Source organism: Eriocheir sinensis, chromosome 52 (assembly GCF_024679095.1).
Source record: "Eriocheir sinensis breed Jianghai 21 chromosome 52, ASM2467909v1, whole genome shotgun sequence".
In the NCBI taxonomy this organism is placed as follows: Eukaryota; Metazoa; Arthropoda; class Malacostraca; order Decapoda; family Varunidae; genus Eriocheir; species Eriocheir sinensis.
This window is the reverse complement of record NC_066560.1, coordinates 2,874,577-2,890,169: the sequence shown is the minus strand read 5'-3', so window position 1 is coordinate 2,890,169 and position 15,593 is coordinate 2,874,577. Positions and strand designations below refer to the sequence as shown.

The window sequence follows — 15,593 nt, the reverse complement described above, 5'->3', positions numbered from 1 at the left end:
GTGAGGATGTAGTATCGACGGTGTGCACAACTTTAAGGAAAAACTGGACAAGTACAGATATGGAGACGGGATCACACGAGCGTAAGCCCAGACCCTGTCAAATTACAACTAGGTAAATACAACTAGGTAAATACATACACACCATCTGTTTTCAGTGTCACTAAACACTTACTCTACATATCTGGAATTGTTTGTGTAGTGCTCAGAAGGGATATAATATCAAGTAAAACCATGAACAATGTTTATTCAGCTGAAATAAATGTTAAAAGGCTTCAATGGTAAACAATTGTAATCTATTCTTATGAGGTCTTAGCTTTAATGTACTGCAGTAGCTGGCAACCTACCTGTGTTATTAAAAAATAATTTCTGACTTGAAACTAGGACGTCAAATCATTCTATTCCAATTATTCTATGTAGTATTGGATGAAAGTGAATGTAATTCTTCAAATTTGCCATCAAACATGCAATATTTTCACAAGCAGCTCACTAATCTTGAAATGGTTTGCTCTCATCCCTGTATCCTCAAGACAGACTTACTGCATGTGTTTACTTCATGCATGATTTGCTTCCCTAACCATGCAACATGTAATTCTTGCTTTGCAAGACTGGCATGGTGTACCCAAAGCTAATAAAACTGTTACAGTTATGCAATATATTCATATTTGAATATTATACAAATGAAATGCAATGACATATGTATAACCTATAAAATTTCTATTTACAAGGCGAGTTACGAATGTTTATCCTGTACATAATGTGCTCATGATATTTCAATATATTTATATAGATATTTATATTTACAGTGATATGCTTTTTAAAACGATATCTAATACGAATAATCACAGCACTGTTCATTACCCCTCTCGTTATTCCAACGCACGTTATTGTACATGTACACAGTCTGATCACATTGCATACACACACACACACACACACATACACACACACACATACACACACACAGTGGTAGGTCAGTTCTGGTGAGTCAAAGATAAAGAAATGCATTGGCTGCTTCAACCACCATTAAACATGACTCTCAAGTACAGGATAGAGAGGATTCAGTGTTGCTTCCTGTACACTGAGGCGGCGGTGGAGGTTCTCCTTGTCTCCCACAATGTAGGGCGGCAACACGAGCTGCTGCGGTCTGGACAAGTCAGGTGAGGAAGTCCTGATTCGTTCGTGGGTCAGCCAGGCCTCCAGGGATCTGTCCGTGTTGAGTCGCTCATCCACAACGAGGGGCTGCAGCCGCTCCCAGGCAGTGAGTCTGGTGGCTCGCAGTGCACTCTTGGACACCTCGACACTGTGTAGCCACGCCCACTTGGCCAAGTCCTTAGTGCCGCCCACGGTGTGCCGACGTTTGATGGGGCCGCGGTAACCCGTCCGTCTCATGGCTGCTTTGCTCCCCTTGTTCATGCTGCTGCTGCTGTTCCCATAAAGGTTGTTGGAGGGCTTCATGGGACTGGAATTTGCTTGGTTGTTGGTGTTCTGCTCAAATTTCTCTTTTAGTTCCTTCACATTGTGCCGTCGACTTCTGATGTCTGAGGAACGTCTGGGAGGGGCAGAAATGTTTTCCTTCATGTCTGACTTCCTGGGAGGCTCCTGAAGCCTTTCCCGCCCCTCCAGAAGGTCTGAGCGCTTCATTTCCTTTGGTCTTTTTTCATTGAGACTCTCCTGAGTGTCTGTTCGCTTTAGTTCTCGAGCTCTTTTCTCAGTTTTTTCTTTTAGATTATTTTCAGTTTTTTCAGATTTTGTTAAGGAATCTGATCGCTTTACTTTCACTCCAGGCTTTACCTCTTCACTCAGAATCTTATTGTCACTCTCTTTTAAGCTACTTGATTGATTGTCTTCAATCTGCAAGATATTGAAAATATATTAACAATGAAAGAACAAACAAACAGGTAATATATTTCACTACTAGCTGAGCAAGAGGATACATTGGAGATAAAGTCTTCTTGTAATATGGTGTATGACTTAATGTTGATAAATAATGAGGAATACAAGAAAATATGTGAATTCAAGCAAGTTAGTTAGTTTTGCATGAAGATCAAACATTCAACACACTTGGGAGATATGAGATGGAGTGGCGGTGGCAGCGGCAACAGGAACAGTGGTGGGGCTGGTGACTGAGGTGCGTGGGCTGGTGCGGCGGCGGTGAAGGGAAGGGTCACGATAGAGGCGGCAGCCGGAGCTCCCTCTGGCTAACTGCTCTGGGTGGTGTGGCGGCTCCTCGGGGGAAGAGTCTTGGCTGCTGCTGCTGCTGCTGCTGCTGGAGTCGTTGCCGTCTGAGGCAGTGAGGCCCAACGGAGACTCCTGGAGGCTGCGCATTTTTTCTTCGAAGGTGGCAGTGATGGCACTCAATAGGTCACTGCCTGCAATAAAATATTCCATAATATTAATATGTTTCTTAGGAACAATATTCTATTATGATGATTTAAAGCGCACAGTAATTATATATTTCTTCATATTATGTTATGATTAGCATTGGCCAGTTTGGTAAAAATGTCAGTGCACACTTTTTTGTTTTTATTTGAATTCCATTCCTTTTTTAGTTATTTTAGAAAAAAACAGAAAACACTTTTCAAACACCAATTAACTATACTCTACGGTGCCAAATATCACAAATAATTGGACATAGCGAGATGCCAGTAGCAGCGCATCACCATACTGCACACAGATGACTAAGGCATTACTGCTACCACAGCACATTAAAACAGCAAGAGAGAAGCAGCTCTACTTCTACTCTCACCTTCCTTGCCTACACTTTAGCATACTGAATATTAGCGAAGAGACCCTTGGCTGCCCCCATTATCGAGGACTTGGCAACATGTGGTGGCTTTTCTACCACTACAGTTGAAAGTTCACATTGGGCTGTAAAGGTGATTTGAACAAACAACATCTCAGTTGCACACCTGCATTGTTCACGGAATGTTAACTGGTCCACATTTCTCAAATACCATCACTTTAGCATTGCTGGTTTGAATTATCATTGTAAAGTTACCAAAAAGGTATTGAAAGTTTCAGGAAAGATGGCCCAGTTACATGTACCCATATACACTACTAGGAAGAATAAGATTTTGCATTTATAGTTAAAAAAAGGGGGGTATAATTGCTGCAACATAAAGGTGGTTTGGCTTGGAAGCATGAAGGCATAAAATATGAAAGAACAGTGAACATAAATCTGACCTAGTACACCTCTATGTTACTTCCGTATCAAACTTTCAACAGAAAGATGAAGACACTTCAGAAATATAGGAACGTGAAGCAGACCTGAGCAGCAGCAGTCAGTGAGAAAAAGAGAAAAATTACATTATCAAATGAATCTGGACATGAACCATTAGTAAAACTGCATTAACTTTCCTCAGACAGACTGACCATCATTAGCAATCAACAGTCAACCAGCAATTGCATATCTTACAGAGACTGCTCACATACTAACACCCCAGCATAATGAAAGGTAAACTGTGATTGGTGGTGAAAGCTTGTTATCTTTGACATTGGTGTAAAGTGAACAAGTTACCAACCTGTAAGTAACTGCATGAAATGTGGCACACAACACAGGGTAAAACTGATCATAATGCAGATATAACTAAAGGTGCAAATGACCCAACAACCTTTACACTGCACCATTCATGTGTTCATCTTTACCCAACAGCAAGTACAAGAGTGCTATAGAAAAATCCTCAAAAACCTTGAGGATATGTGAGTCTACCTATACAATGGCTATCATAAAACGAGGTATGTGTGCTGAAGACTGCCAAGTAATGAATGTTGGTTGACATCAAATACCTAATAATGAAAACCTGAAATGAACTCGGATGAAAATTAAGAGATGGATAATATGTAGCAGTAAAAATAAGTGTTAAAATTTTCTGGCCTTGTATCTTATCATTCCAGCCTCTCAAGTTATACCTTGATGTTTTCTTGTTTCCAATAAGCTGATAAGATATTTTACAGTCCAGACAAGGTCATTCCTCAGTCACGCTGTCTTCATACTACACCCCAAAATGGAGTGGAAACTATACAGTGGGTCCATATTTTACATCATAAAATAATAGAATAGCAGTGTAAGAATCTGACATACTAATCAATTTCTAATTCAGAATACTTTGTCGCAAAAGTTTTTGCAATGACTTCTATAATGTTAATAAAAAATATGTAAATGTGGAATCCACTGTACTGATGTCTATTTCTGTTTCATTCATATATTTTCTAAGGCAACCAATCATTATATGTCAATGTTGCCCATAACAAATACCTATCTATTAAGCTGAGTCCACACTAGGCCTCATCACCTGCACTCTCTCACAGGGGGCAGTGAGTCTGCCACACAGCTGTGCCCACACTGTGGTGCCAGACATGCAGCCACCAGCATGAGAGCTTGAGTGTATACACCTCTTCTGTCCACTCCCTGCTCCTGACTTTTGCGTCTGCATTGCTTTCACCACCTTCACGTAAGTGCATGCAATTTCTTCATTATAGTGTACTATGACAACTCATTGTACCCAATAATTCTTTAGCTATTGCATTCAAACTTGCACATCTCACATGCTTGTTCTTGTAATCCTTGTTCTTAACTTGCCATAGACATGGATATTGCTTAAGGAGGTCAGTTAAGTGGTGTGGTGAGTATGTTAAGTCAATGTATTCATGGTGAAGGGCATGCCAACAGGTTAGACCTCTTGTAGCAATGGGAAACAAACAGCTCCCCCTTAATCAACCCGTCTGTCAGCCAAAGTCTCAGATTATGTTATCATCATCTAGGAATGATAATCTTCACCTCTTGCTTGATTTGAGCAGTGGATTGGACCTCTTCTAGCAACTGAAAGCAAACAGCTACTGATTTCACCTTATTTAAGTGGTGAACTGGACTTCTGTCAATAGCATTCTATGGTAGGGGATGCCTATCAATGCATTTTATGATTTTCTGAGGAAGATTGAGCCATATATTGCAAAAAAATATATATATATATATATAGCTACTGGCAGTCTGCTGCCTGGTGCATTGTTGCTCTCCCCTCTGAAATGCCTCAGGCCTAGATCATCAGAACTGCACTGTACTGCTCCTCATCAGGCCCAAAATCAGCCCTTAGCAACACTACCTGGGGAAGCGCAGGGCTCAGGAGGTGTAGTGTGGACGCAGCCTTAGATTAAACACTAAAAGTAATGAGTGTGACTGTGATTTACATGTATTTATGTATTATACAAATGCATCATAAATCCTATACAACCCAAATACATCATTACTGTGGCTGCCTCATACCACATCACTATAGTAAGGAGGCAAGACATGAAGTGCAGAATCTTGAGTGCTTACTGTACCATCATACCAATGAAACCATCCTGCCTATTCTGAATGCAGACTACATTACAGTGGATGTACTTTGTGCCAGATGCCCCGGCGCCACCACCAACCAACTCCAACTTACCGTCATCATGTGGAACATGAGGGCCATCGCGTAGGGAATCCAATGAGCCACATCTCGGCATTGCTGCCTCAGGACCATTCAAAATCTGTGGTGAATAATTATTGCACTGAATTAATGGTTGCTCATTAGTGAATAAAAGTGAAGATGAGATTAAGAAGTACTGATACACAATGAATCATTTACAGTGAAGTTAAACACAACTATTATTAATATAAATTCTTGGAAAGAAAACTTTTAAAATATGTCAGGAATCTTATAAGTATACATGGAGCCACATCCACACATGCCCTGAAAAAGGCTGATCCATGATTCTCGAGAAAGCAATGCATGTAGATATATTAAAGTGCTGACCTTGGGTTACTTTGGACTTGCAGAAATACATAACAATAAACTACGTGTCATTCTCTGGATTCATCAGCACACTCACAAGGTCTACAACGCTATGCACTGTGTAACAGGCAAATACTGTATCGCAATACTTGTCATGTATTCCAACTTATGGTTTACACTTTGACAAACTGAACAACAACACAAAGTTAAGAAAGTATAAGCACTGACTTTACTTACTTTATCACTATTGGAAGCTTTAGAAAAGATTTTGATTAAAGGAAAAGAACACTACTACAACTGTATTTTGATCATACCTGTTTGGTGTATGAATATTTCATACAATGTAATAACAAATAATAGAATGTGACTGCAATGTATGTGAATTCTGTCTTCAAAGATCAATTACTCTGATCAATATTTTCTTCAGGTACATTTTTTAATGATTTAATAATTAGTATTAAGAATGAAATTTGATACAAGGAAAAATTTTCTCATAAAAATGTACACACATTTGATGTTTTCATCAATTTTGTGAATTCAAGAAAGATAAAAGAAGGGGTAAAGCCCAGTGTTGCTTACTGGTAAAGTGCTTCTTATGAAGATACTTTAAGCATTTTCAATGCCAAAATCTATGTTGAGACATGAAATATTGCACTACAACAAACCAGTAAAAAAAGCTCTTGTAGCTGTTTTCACTAGCCAGCAGCATAAAGTGAGGGTGGAATGCATGACAGCAGAGGAACCTTAAGCAGTACAAGCAAAGGAATAATAAAAAAAAGTACGTATGTCTGTGTGGAGTGCAAGGAGGCACCCCTACCTGTTCCCTGCTGGTTCTGGCCCTCTTCAGAGTGCCATTATTCACGACCTTCTGGGTGTCAAAGGTGGAAGGGGAGGTAGGGTTGATGAGTGGCTGAGTCACGTTCTCAGCGGAAGACCCTCGGCGCAGGGGGCGGGGGGAATGGTAAAGGCGGCTGGGTAGGATGTGATGGAGGATAGAGTCTTTATGTCGGCCTTGGACAGGATTGTTAGGTTGGGGGGTTAGTGTTGATCCGGGAACAGTGAGTTGAGACTGTGAGGACAGGTGAGACTTGTTGCTGGGGGGAGGACGAGGACTTTCAGGATAAATAGTTGTTTGGCCAATTTTACGCGTTGGCGTTAGTTCAGCAGCAGCCTCAGCCATTGAGGGGAAGAGGGAAGGTGACGAGGATGAGGAGGCTAAGCCAAAGAAGAAACCAGAGCCTTTGCTTGATTTTTTCTTTTTAGTATTTGAGGGGGAAGAGTGTTGTGAGGTGGAGCCAGACTTTGGGAGAGCAACAGATGGCTCAAGGGAAAAGGCTTCATCAGCGGCCCTTGCAGAAGTAGTATCCTCTGTCTCACCTCGGTTAGTTGAGTGGGATGGACGGGTTAGACTGCCATAACCTGAGCTACTGGATGAAGATGTAGACCCAAGAGTGCTGTGTGGTGAAGCTGTGTTGTAATCAAGCCAAGCAAGTGAGTTCTGCTGTAGCATGCCATGCCTGTACTCATTGGAATCGTTAGCTTTCCCAGCCGTGGGCTCATTGACTATCTTAATAGTAGGTGGATGTAAGTGGTTGTTAGGTACCTGGGTAGTGGCATTAGTGGTGGGTGTAAATGAGGTGTTAGAGAGGGGATGGTGAGAGAGGGCTGCAGAGAGGACAGCCTGGGGGCTAGTGGTGGAGCCCTGGGAAGCTAGTGACCCTCGCTGTCCTACATTCTCACTCAAGCCTTGCAGTCGCCATGAGTAGTCAGAGATCTTGCGGACAACCTCTGAAAAATGTTGGTAATGTTTGGCTTAGCACTAAAACATGTTATTTATCATAATATATTTTGGTGTTTTTTCAAGTACAAGTTTGAATCATATAGCTACAATCAGTCCATTTCATAAGATTTATTCCTAAATGACAAGATTTTGTCACAGTCTAGATAAGTTTCACATAACTGAGTAAATGAAAAGATGCTGGTATACGTCAAATACACAATAAGTTGGGTCAGTCATGCATATAACAACGGGCAACCTTCCAAAACTGGCCTGTTGCCAATGCCAACGCAGGAATCTGGCCTAGACCTTAGCTGAGTCTCATAAATACAATCAATTACTTAGACCACTGCAAGATGTGGGGCAATGTTGTGTGATATTATCTTGTCTCACATTTTCTTGCAAAAGTTTAATAAGAAATTCATTGTAGATAAGTTCCTTAACTAGGCTCCTGAGCCCTGATCCAGCTGCCACAAATATGGAAAGTTGCCCATTGTGTGTTAATCATTCAGTGGGTCTTTCAAAGTCTTTCTTTTGAAGCATGTGAAGTGTATTGTGGCAATGAAGAGAAAGAGCTGGAATCTTAACTTTACATTTTGAAAATCATGCAATTTTAAATTTAGTACTTAAATTCAGCAACTACAATATACAAATTATGTAAACAAACACTGTCTCCCTCCATTGTAGTGAGCAGTTGAGCAGTTCTTGCACTCGGTTCATCATCAACAAACAGCACTTTGTTACAGTGCATTACTCTACATGCTTGCATTTGCACACACTAACATTTCAGTTACTGAATTGCTTGTGTGTGTGTGTGTGTGTGTGTGTGTGTGTGTGTGTATGTGTATGCGAGCATACACACACACACACACACACACACACACACAGAAGTATAGATTGGGAGACAGGACTATCCGAGCTTGAGCTCAGGCCCTTTATACTACAAACTGGTAAACAAATAGGTAACTCACACACACACACACACACTGAGAGATTTGTTGGATATTTATAAAAAAACCTATATGTATGTGAGAATTTTAAATATAAAGAAAAATTTGGGAGGGGTAATAGAAGTCCATTCAAGTGATTTCAAATCATCCACATCCAATAGTAGTTACACAAAGAAATGGTTCCATCTCTGTTGAATGTGCCATCCTGGTGTACCAGGTAACATGCAGGGTGTACCATGCAGGCTGGTGAGCAATACTGATGGTTAGTCCTAAAACAAAATACCTCAGTGAAGCAGATAGTTTCCAAATGTTCAATGTTGCCAGGTCACTAGGAAGGCTCTGTCACAGGGCACACCACACACATCCGGTTAGTACTGTTAGTTAACTACTACTATATATGTAAGGATAATGAAAGTAAATCTGGTACATCAATTATATATGTAATTAAAAATAAAAATAATTCTTTCTTTTAACTTAGCTCTACACTGAGATGTATTGCTCAGGTTGAGTTCCCAAAAGGGAAGAGATTCTGTTAATGAATTTCAGAAATGCCCACACTGCTATCTGCTTACACACAGTAACTACATTGACACCACTACTACAAACAACACCTAAAGGGAGAGAACATGATTTAGCTTGGATACTAACTTCATTAGTACATTTTGTGAAGGTTGAGCATCCAATTAGAATGAACTTTGTTAACAGGGAGATGACCCTCACACTTTAAAAATTATTAATTCAGTTCTTTATTGGGGGAGGAAATGAAGAAACCAAAAATAAGGACACAAAGAAAACAGGACAAGAACAAAGTGCATATACTATTGGAGAGGTGCACGCAGTCATGATAACATATGCGGAGGAACAAGATGTTGGAGTACATAGGGTCAGCTTGGTGGTGGATGAGGAGGTGGGTGAAGACACTACACTATGCACCATGTCATGGATGAGGAACAGAGGAAATGTACAACCTACAGTCCAGAAGCAATTAGTGTGCTGATACAAAGAAAAATAGTAGTTAAAAATAAAAGCAAAATAACCAAGTTAGAACACAAGGAAAATGATGCTGACATGAGTAGTGGATCAAGGAAGGTATGGTAGTAATGAAGACTGTGACTCACTTTTTATGCAAACAAACTGAGCTGCAAGACTCATAGTTTGGCTACTATCCTTACAGGACTGGTTGAAGTATATGTGGACTCATAACAAATAACTGCAAAATCAGTGATTGGAAATAAATGCTTATCCCATCATTGTACAGATATAGTTCCTATCTTACCTGTGGGATTGTCAGCTAGCTGGTCCAAAATGTCCTCTGATTCCATGTCCTGCTTGGCGCGCTGCCACAGCTCCTCCAACCTCTGCCGCTCCACGTCTCTCCTCTCGGTCTCCCGCCGGTGTCTGGTCAGGTCGCGGTGGAGCATCGCACGGGTCTCCATCTCAAATCTGCGTATTCGCTCCTGTGTGCTTGCACTGAGGCCGGCATAGGAACGAATAGCCACTTCATCTCCAAAAAGTGAGGACGTTTCAGGAGTAAACTGACTAGACTGTTGACTGGCTGCAGCAGCAGCCATGGTGGGCGCATTGGAAGGCAATGTCAATGGAACTGGAGGGGAGGCAAGTTCCTCCTTTTTCACGATGGAATATAACCTAGGATCATCCACAGGGAGGCCTAACTTGTAACCACTGCCACTAGTCCTTTCACCTTCATGTTGTGACACATTAGATCCACCAGACATGTGACTCTGAACACTCATAAGACTCATGTTTGAGATCTTCCGCTCACTCATTGGTTTAGGGTCCGGCAACTCCACCATGTGCTCCATCTCCTTGGCCATGAGCCGCTGCTTCCTCAGCTCGGCCTCCTTGTCAATGTCCCGCTCCTCAAAGCCCCCGTCTCTGTCACTGAATTTTGACTCATCCACTGGCTTGTCTTCTTGAGCCTTCTTCTGCCTTCCTTTGTGAACTTTTCTGTTTGCTGCAGATATGATAGAGGAGACAATATCTTTCTTCATGTCTCCCTTAATGTTACCTGTCAACAATAACAACAAAAAATAATTAGAAATGGAAGAGAAATAAGGAGCAAGAAAATCACAATAATTTTAATTACATTACACAAACGCATGGCTGGATGTTATTTCACAGAATTTCAGCTCGTCCATCTGTCTATTTCTGAACTGGCTCACTCATTCACAGTAGGTATTTCTCAACTGCCTCACTCATTCTGTGAACTCTGTGGAAGTGGCCATGCCTTTCCATCCACACTCCAGCATCCTAAAAAGGTGTGAAATAGGCTGATGTTACCTTCAACTTTTGGGATGTTGTGAAGCAAGAGGGCCTGGCTTGAGGGTGTATCCAGCTCAGGGGGCATCGGAAAGCTATCAGCAGCAGGACTCAGACTCATTGCAGGCTCAAGGAGAGGAGGTGAAAACTCTTCTCCTTCATCCTCCATGAAGAACCAATTGGCCTAAAAATAGCATTCATGAGCATCTTAATTCTGAATTACTGTTGATATATTCTGTAGCTTTTTATTATCAAAAGATTGTCCCTGGATAATAAATAAAATTCTTCAATATTTATCATGAAAGCTAGATGTTGATATACTAAGCAACAGAAAGAGTACAACAAAATTTCTGTAAGCTGCAAATTACAGCCCATTATTATGTACTCATATTAGTGACTGTAAAATAGCTTTGATGTTAATTATGAAACACGCAGAATGGTCTTTCATCAGACATGAGGGATACATTACAGACCACATGCAAGGGCTTGTGACTAATTCATGTGCCTATATGTTGCTGGTGTTGGGGACTCACGTAGCTGATGAGAGTTTCCACGATGCGGCACTGATGGGACATGTCTGTGACCATCGTAACCATGTTGTCGTCGCCTGAGCGGACCAATGTCGGCCCGAACACAATGGCCAGGTTACGCACATCCATCTTATTGGTGTCGGAGTTGGTCACAATATTGTTTAGATGCATTATGAGGAATCGAAGAGTCTCATAATGATGGTCTGGCAATTCATGAACCTGTAAACACGTCAGAAAGTTATCATCTCTCAACTGATGTACTGTTGTATATGAACACTGAACAATGGTAATATGTATGTAAAAGAAGTCATATAAACAGTCAGAAAAGAAAACATTAAGAAGAGACTTACCAATTTTTTCAACTCCAGCATCCTTTGTTTTGGATCATCAACTTTACTCGCCTCGATGAAGAGTGGATAGAGTTCACAGGTAAAGAGAGGGTCAGGCAACTTTTGAAAGAATTGCTTCAACATGCTGGATATCACATTGACGTCACACCACCTGGAAAACAAATCAGTGAATTAATGATATAAACATCTTTGGCTATATGACACCAAACTGAAGTCACTGTTTAGAAAAGGAATTACATGCCCAATGTAGAAGTAAAGACCGCAAGACTGTGAGCCTATTGCAACTTATAGCATTTGATTGAAATCTTTTAGTTATCTACATCTAATAAGTAATAAACTCCTAAAACCAACTTCCTCTTACCTTGAGTCGTCATAGTCAATTGATTTTGCATCCCTGTTGATCATCTCGGTGAGATACGTGACAGAAGCCTTGTTGCCGGGGATGCGGTAGATGCCCTGCGTCTGCAGCCCTCGACTCTCCACCACGCCCACACACAGTGACACGAGCAGGGGAACAAACTCATTGTCATGTGACTGCAACGAAAGTAGAGAGGGAGAACATAGAGATGTGAGCATTTAAGAAGTTATATCACAGTTCTAATGATAGTAAATACAGGTAACTCTTGATTTACGCAAGTATTGTGTCCTTGAAGAGGTCACGTAAATCAAAAACAATGTAAATCAAACAAGAGGTAGGTTTCTATCAAAAAATAAATATTCACTTCGTTCAGTGGAGAGAGAGAGAGAGAAGATCCATATCACCGAGATATCCACTCAGGTACTCAGTCTCAGCCTCACTCATGTGAGGAAGAAATGAGGGACACCATGAGCGACTGGCTAGTATTGGTACCGGCACCGAGCAGTCCGGTACCGGTACTGAGCAGTCTGGTACCGTTAGTACCGGTACTAGTAACAGTACCTGCCCACCCCTATTGTTGAGTAACGAGGCAGCGTGGGAACTGTATTGTTGTTCAAGTGGCGCCCGGGAAGAACTGAGCTCAGCTGTGTGGCTGCGACGCCGTGTGAGTCCAGCTGCGTGAGACATCTGGTGGCCACTCCATAAAATATCGCGTATAAGTGAAAAAACGTGTAAATTAAACATTTATTTGGATTTTGGACCCTGCGTTATTTAAAAAATGCGTAAACCAAACTCGCGTAAATCGAGAGTTACCTGTATATTTTTCCTCACTAATTATATTTTTTTAAATATAATAATACATAAATCAATCATCACCACAGTTTTTATCTACGTTGTATATCTCAGGGTCAAACCTGAAGCCTTTTGACTGTAAGAGTTGCTAAATACACACAGCTGTAACTGTAGGTAAAGGTAAATTTGGGGGCAAAGACCATGATATTGACACTCAACCCTGTCACCTCTGCTCTTGAGCCTGTGGTGGGTAGGAACCTTGAGCCAGAGGCCAAGTGTGATATCTGGTATCACATTTTAACCTCCCCAGGTAACCATTTATCCACCAGCCCTACAGATATGTAGCTAAGCTATTTATCACTACACCTTGGAAGCGCTGCTGTAACTATTTTCATGACACTAAACATCCTCGGTCTATCCTAGCTCAAAATCCCAACTGGAAACTTCACATATCATCTCTTACTAAATCAGCTTCCTCGAGGTTGGGCGTTCTGTATCGTCTCCGCCAGTTCTTCTCCCCCGCACAGATGCTTTCCATATATAAGGGCCTTGTCTGCCCTCGTATGGAGTATGCATCTCACGTTTGGGGGGGGTCCACTTACACAGCTCTTCTGGACAGAGTGGAGTCTAAGGCTCTTCATCTCATCAGCTCTCCTCCTCTTACTGACAGCTTTCTACCTCTTAAATTCCGCTGCCATGTTGTGTCTCTTTCTATCTTCATTCGATATTTTCATCCTGACTGCTCTTCTGAATTTGTTAACTGCATGCCTCCCCCCCTCCCGTGGCCCCGCTGCACACGACTTTCTACTCATGCTCATCCCTATACTGTTCAAACCCCTTATGCAAGAGTTAACCAGCATCTCCATTCTTTCATCCTTTTCACTGGTAAACTCTGGAACAGTCTTCCTTCGTCCGTATTTCCTCCTGCCTACGACTTGACCTCTTTCAAGAAGAGTGTATCAAGACACCTCTTCATCCGAAATTGACCTCTCTTTTGGCCACTCTTTACTTATCACTATATAAGAGCAACAGTTAGTGGGCTTTTTTTTACATCTTTTTGTTGCCCTTGAGTTGCTCTCTGTGCTGGAAAAAAAAAAAATAAATAAAAAAAAAAAAAAAAAAAAATGCAAGCCACTGCAAGGCAGAGTATCACTCATAGAAGATAGGGAGAGTAATACTTATGGGAGGTTACCTGTGGACAGTCCTCCAGGCACACTCCAATGGTTGCTCCCTCTGGCAGTGGCATTGTGGGAGTAGCTGCTGGGGACCCACTTTGTACTTTCTTCATGAAGGGCCTCTTCAGATGACCCCTCCATGTTTTTGATTTTGGCGAAGTATTGCTCTCTGGAAAATAGATGGTAATATTATTGTCAATCTCTTTTTGTCTCAGTGATGTAATACTCTAATAGTTATGTCTTCTGAGGCTAGGAACCGTACTAGGTCCACTTTGCACCTGAGCTCTGAGGTGTCTACTCTGTTAGGCATCCTCGGGGTGACTCACCCACACTGCCGGGCTTGCGAGTCTTGATGGACGGGGACTGGCCGGTGGGGGAGCGGGTCCTCAGGGATGTCAGCTTCCTCATCGCCTTGTTGCCAGTTTGGGGTGAGATGTTGTTGTTCATGGGGGCCTTGCTGTCTCCTTCACCATCCTTCATGGGCCATAAAGTACGTAATTCAGAGATGAATGGCATTGACACAGCTTCTGATTATATTATTAACATATTCTTTATAAGCTATTTTGTCAGCAAGTTACATACATAGCTTATTGAAAATTTATTTGATTATATTCACATTTGTATTAGTTCATGAGCTGATCTATTAACAATTACCTAGCTACTTTTAAATTATTGTTGTCACATAACTGAATCAAAAGTACAGTAATCCAGTTATGTTGCAAACCCTGTATTATTAAAAAAATATTCCCTGACTGCAATAGTAAGTACTATACTGCAAAAACATAATACCAGTGAAGGGTTGACCAACCATGCAGTAACCACTCCAAGAAATGGAAGCAAGTGTAAATTCAGAAAAAAAGTGGACAAAGGCTACTTTAGTACTATAGATTTTTCAAAGAGTAAAATCAGCCATCGCTTATGCTGTGTAAACTATATACCAATAGAGGTAGTAGCAAACTGGTCTGATGGGTGGCGTACCATGTAAAGGAAGGAGACTGAAAGAGCAAAGAACTTCTAGCTTGTGGGGGAAAAAAAAAGCTATCTATATCCCCAACACTCCTCCCTTGCAGAACCTCCCTCAAGAGGCTGGCCACTGCAAAAGTGTCTCTAATTTTTCATGTTCCAGCATTCCTTAGCACACTCAATTCGTCACCTTCCAACTCTCAAATACTTGTCCACACTTCACCCATTTCAAAACTCCCTCAGTCCTATACTCGTACACTCTCCTCACAAAGTCATTCTCATTAAAAGTCCAAACTGTTGCAAACTGAGCACTGTGCTTCACCCATTTGACCAGCCCATGATCCACTCCCATCACTGTTACACCCATACCAAATCTTTCCTAAATACCTTCAATACTTTCTCCATTCCATCTTGACACACTGCATGCACCTCTCATATAGTGGTTCTCATTTCCACTGTGCTTACCTATTCATGATTTTTTTTTTTTTTTTTTTTTTTTAAGGTGCTGCCTGTAGGCTTTCCTGAGGGGCCTCTCTGCCACTGGTCGATTTTTTTTTTTTTTAATCTGTGTTTCAGTGGGACTCAAACCTAGGTCCACTCGACCACCACTTTGCTACATTCCATATCCATGCCTCTGCTGCATATGATATGATAGAGTTTTC

The 15,593-nt window shown here is 41.4% G+C and overlaps 1 protein-coding gene across 4 annotated transcripts in view; it reads right to left on the bottom strand.

Moving 5' to 3' along the window:
* Positions 1-227: 227 nt before the first annotated feature.
* LOC126982886 (uncharacterized) overlaps positions 228-15,593 on the bottom strand; it is a 215,611-nt gene continuing 200,245 nt past the window's right edge. For all 4 annotated transcript variants that reach the window (XM_050835167.1, XM_050835165.1, XM_050835169.1 and 1 more), the window contains 11 exons: positions 14,295-14,442; positions 13,986-14,137; positions 12,005-12,177; positions 11,644-11,794; positions 11,297-11,512; positions 10,785-10,947; positions 9,760-10,512; positions 6,574-7,544; positions 5,427-5,511; positions 2,062-2,369; positions 228-1,851 (listed from right to left, as the gene is read on the bottom strand). In XM_050835167.1, coding sequence (XP_050691124.1) covers positions 1,024-1,851; positions 2,062-2,369; positions 5,427-5,511; positions 6,574-7,544; positions 9,760-10,512; positions 10,785-10,947; positions 11,297-11,512; positions 11,644-11,794; positions 12,005-12,177; positions 13,986-14,137; positions 14,295-14,442 — 3,948 coding nt within the window. In that variant the 3' untranslated portion in view covers positions 228-1,023. The remainder of the gene's footprint in view (positions 1,852-2,061; positions 2,370-5,426; positions 5,512-6,573; positions 7,545-9,759; positions 10,513-10,784; positions 10,948-11,296; positions 11,513-11,643; positions 11,795-12,004; positions 12,178-13,985; positions 14,138-14,294; positions 14,443-15,593) is intronic.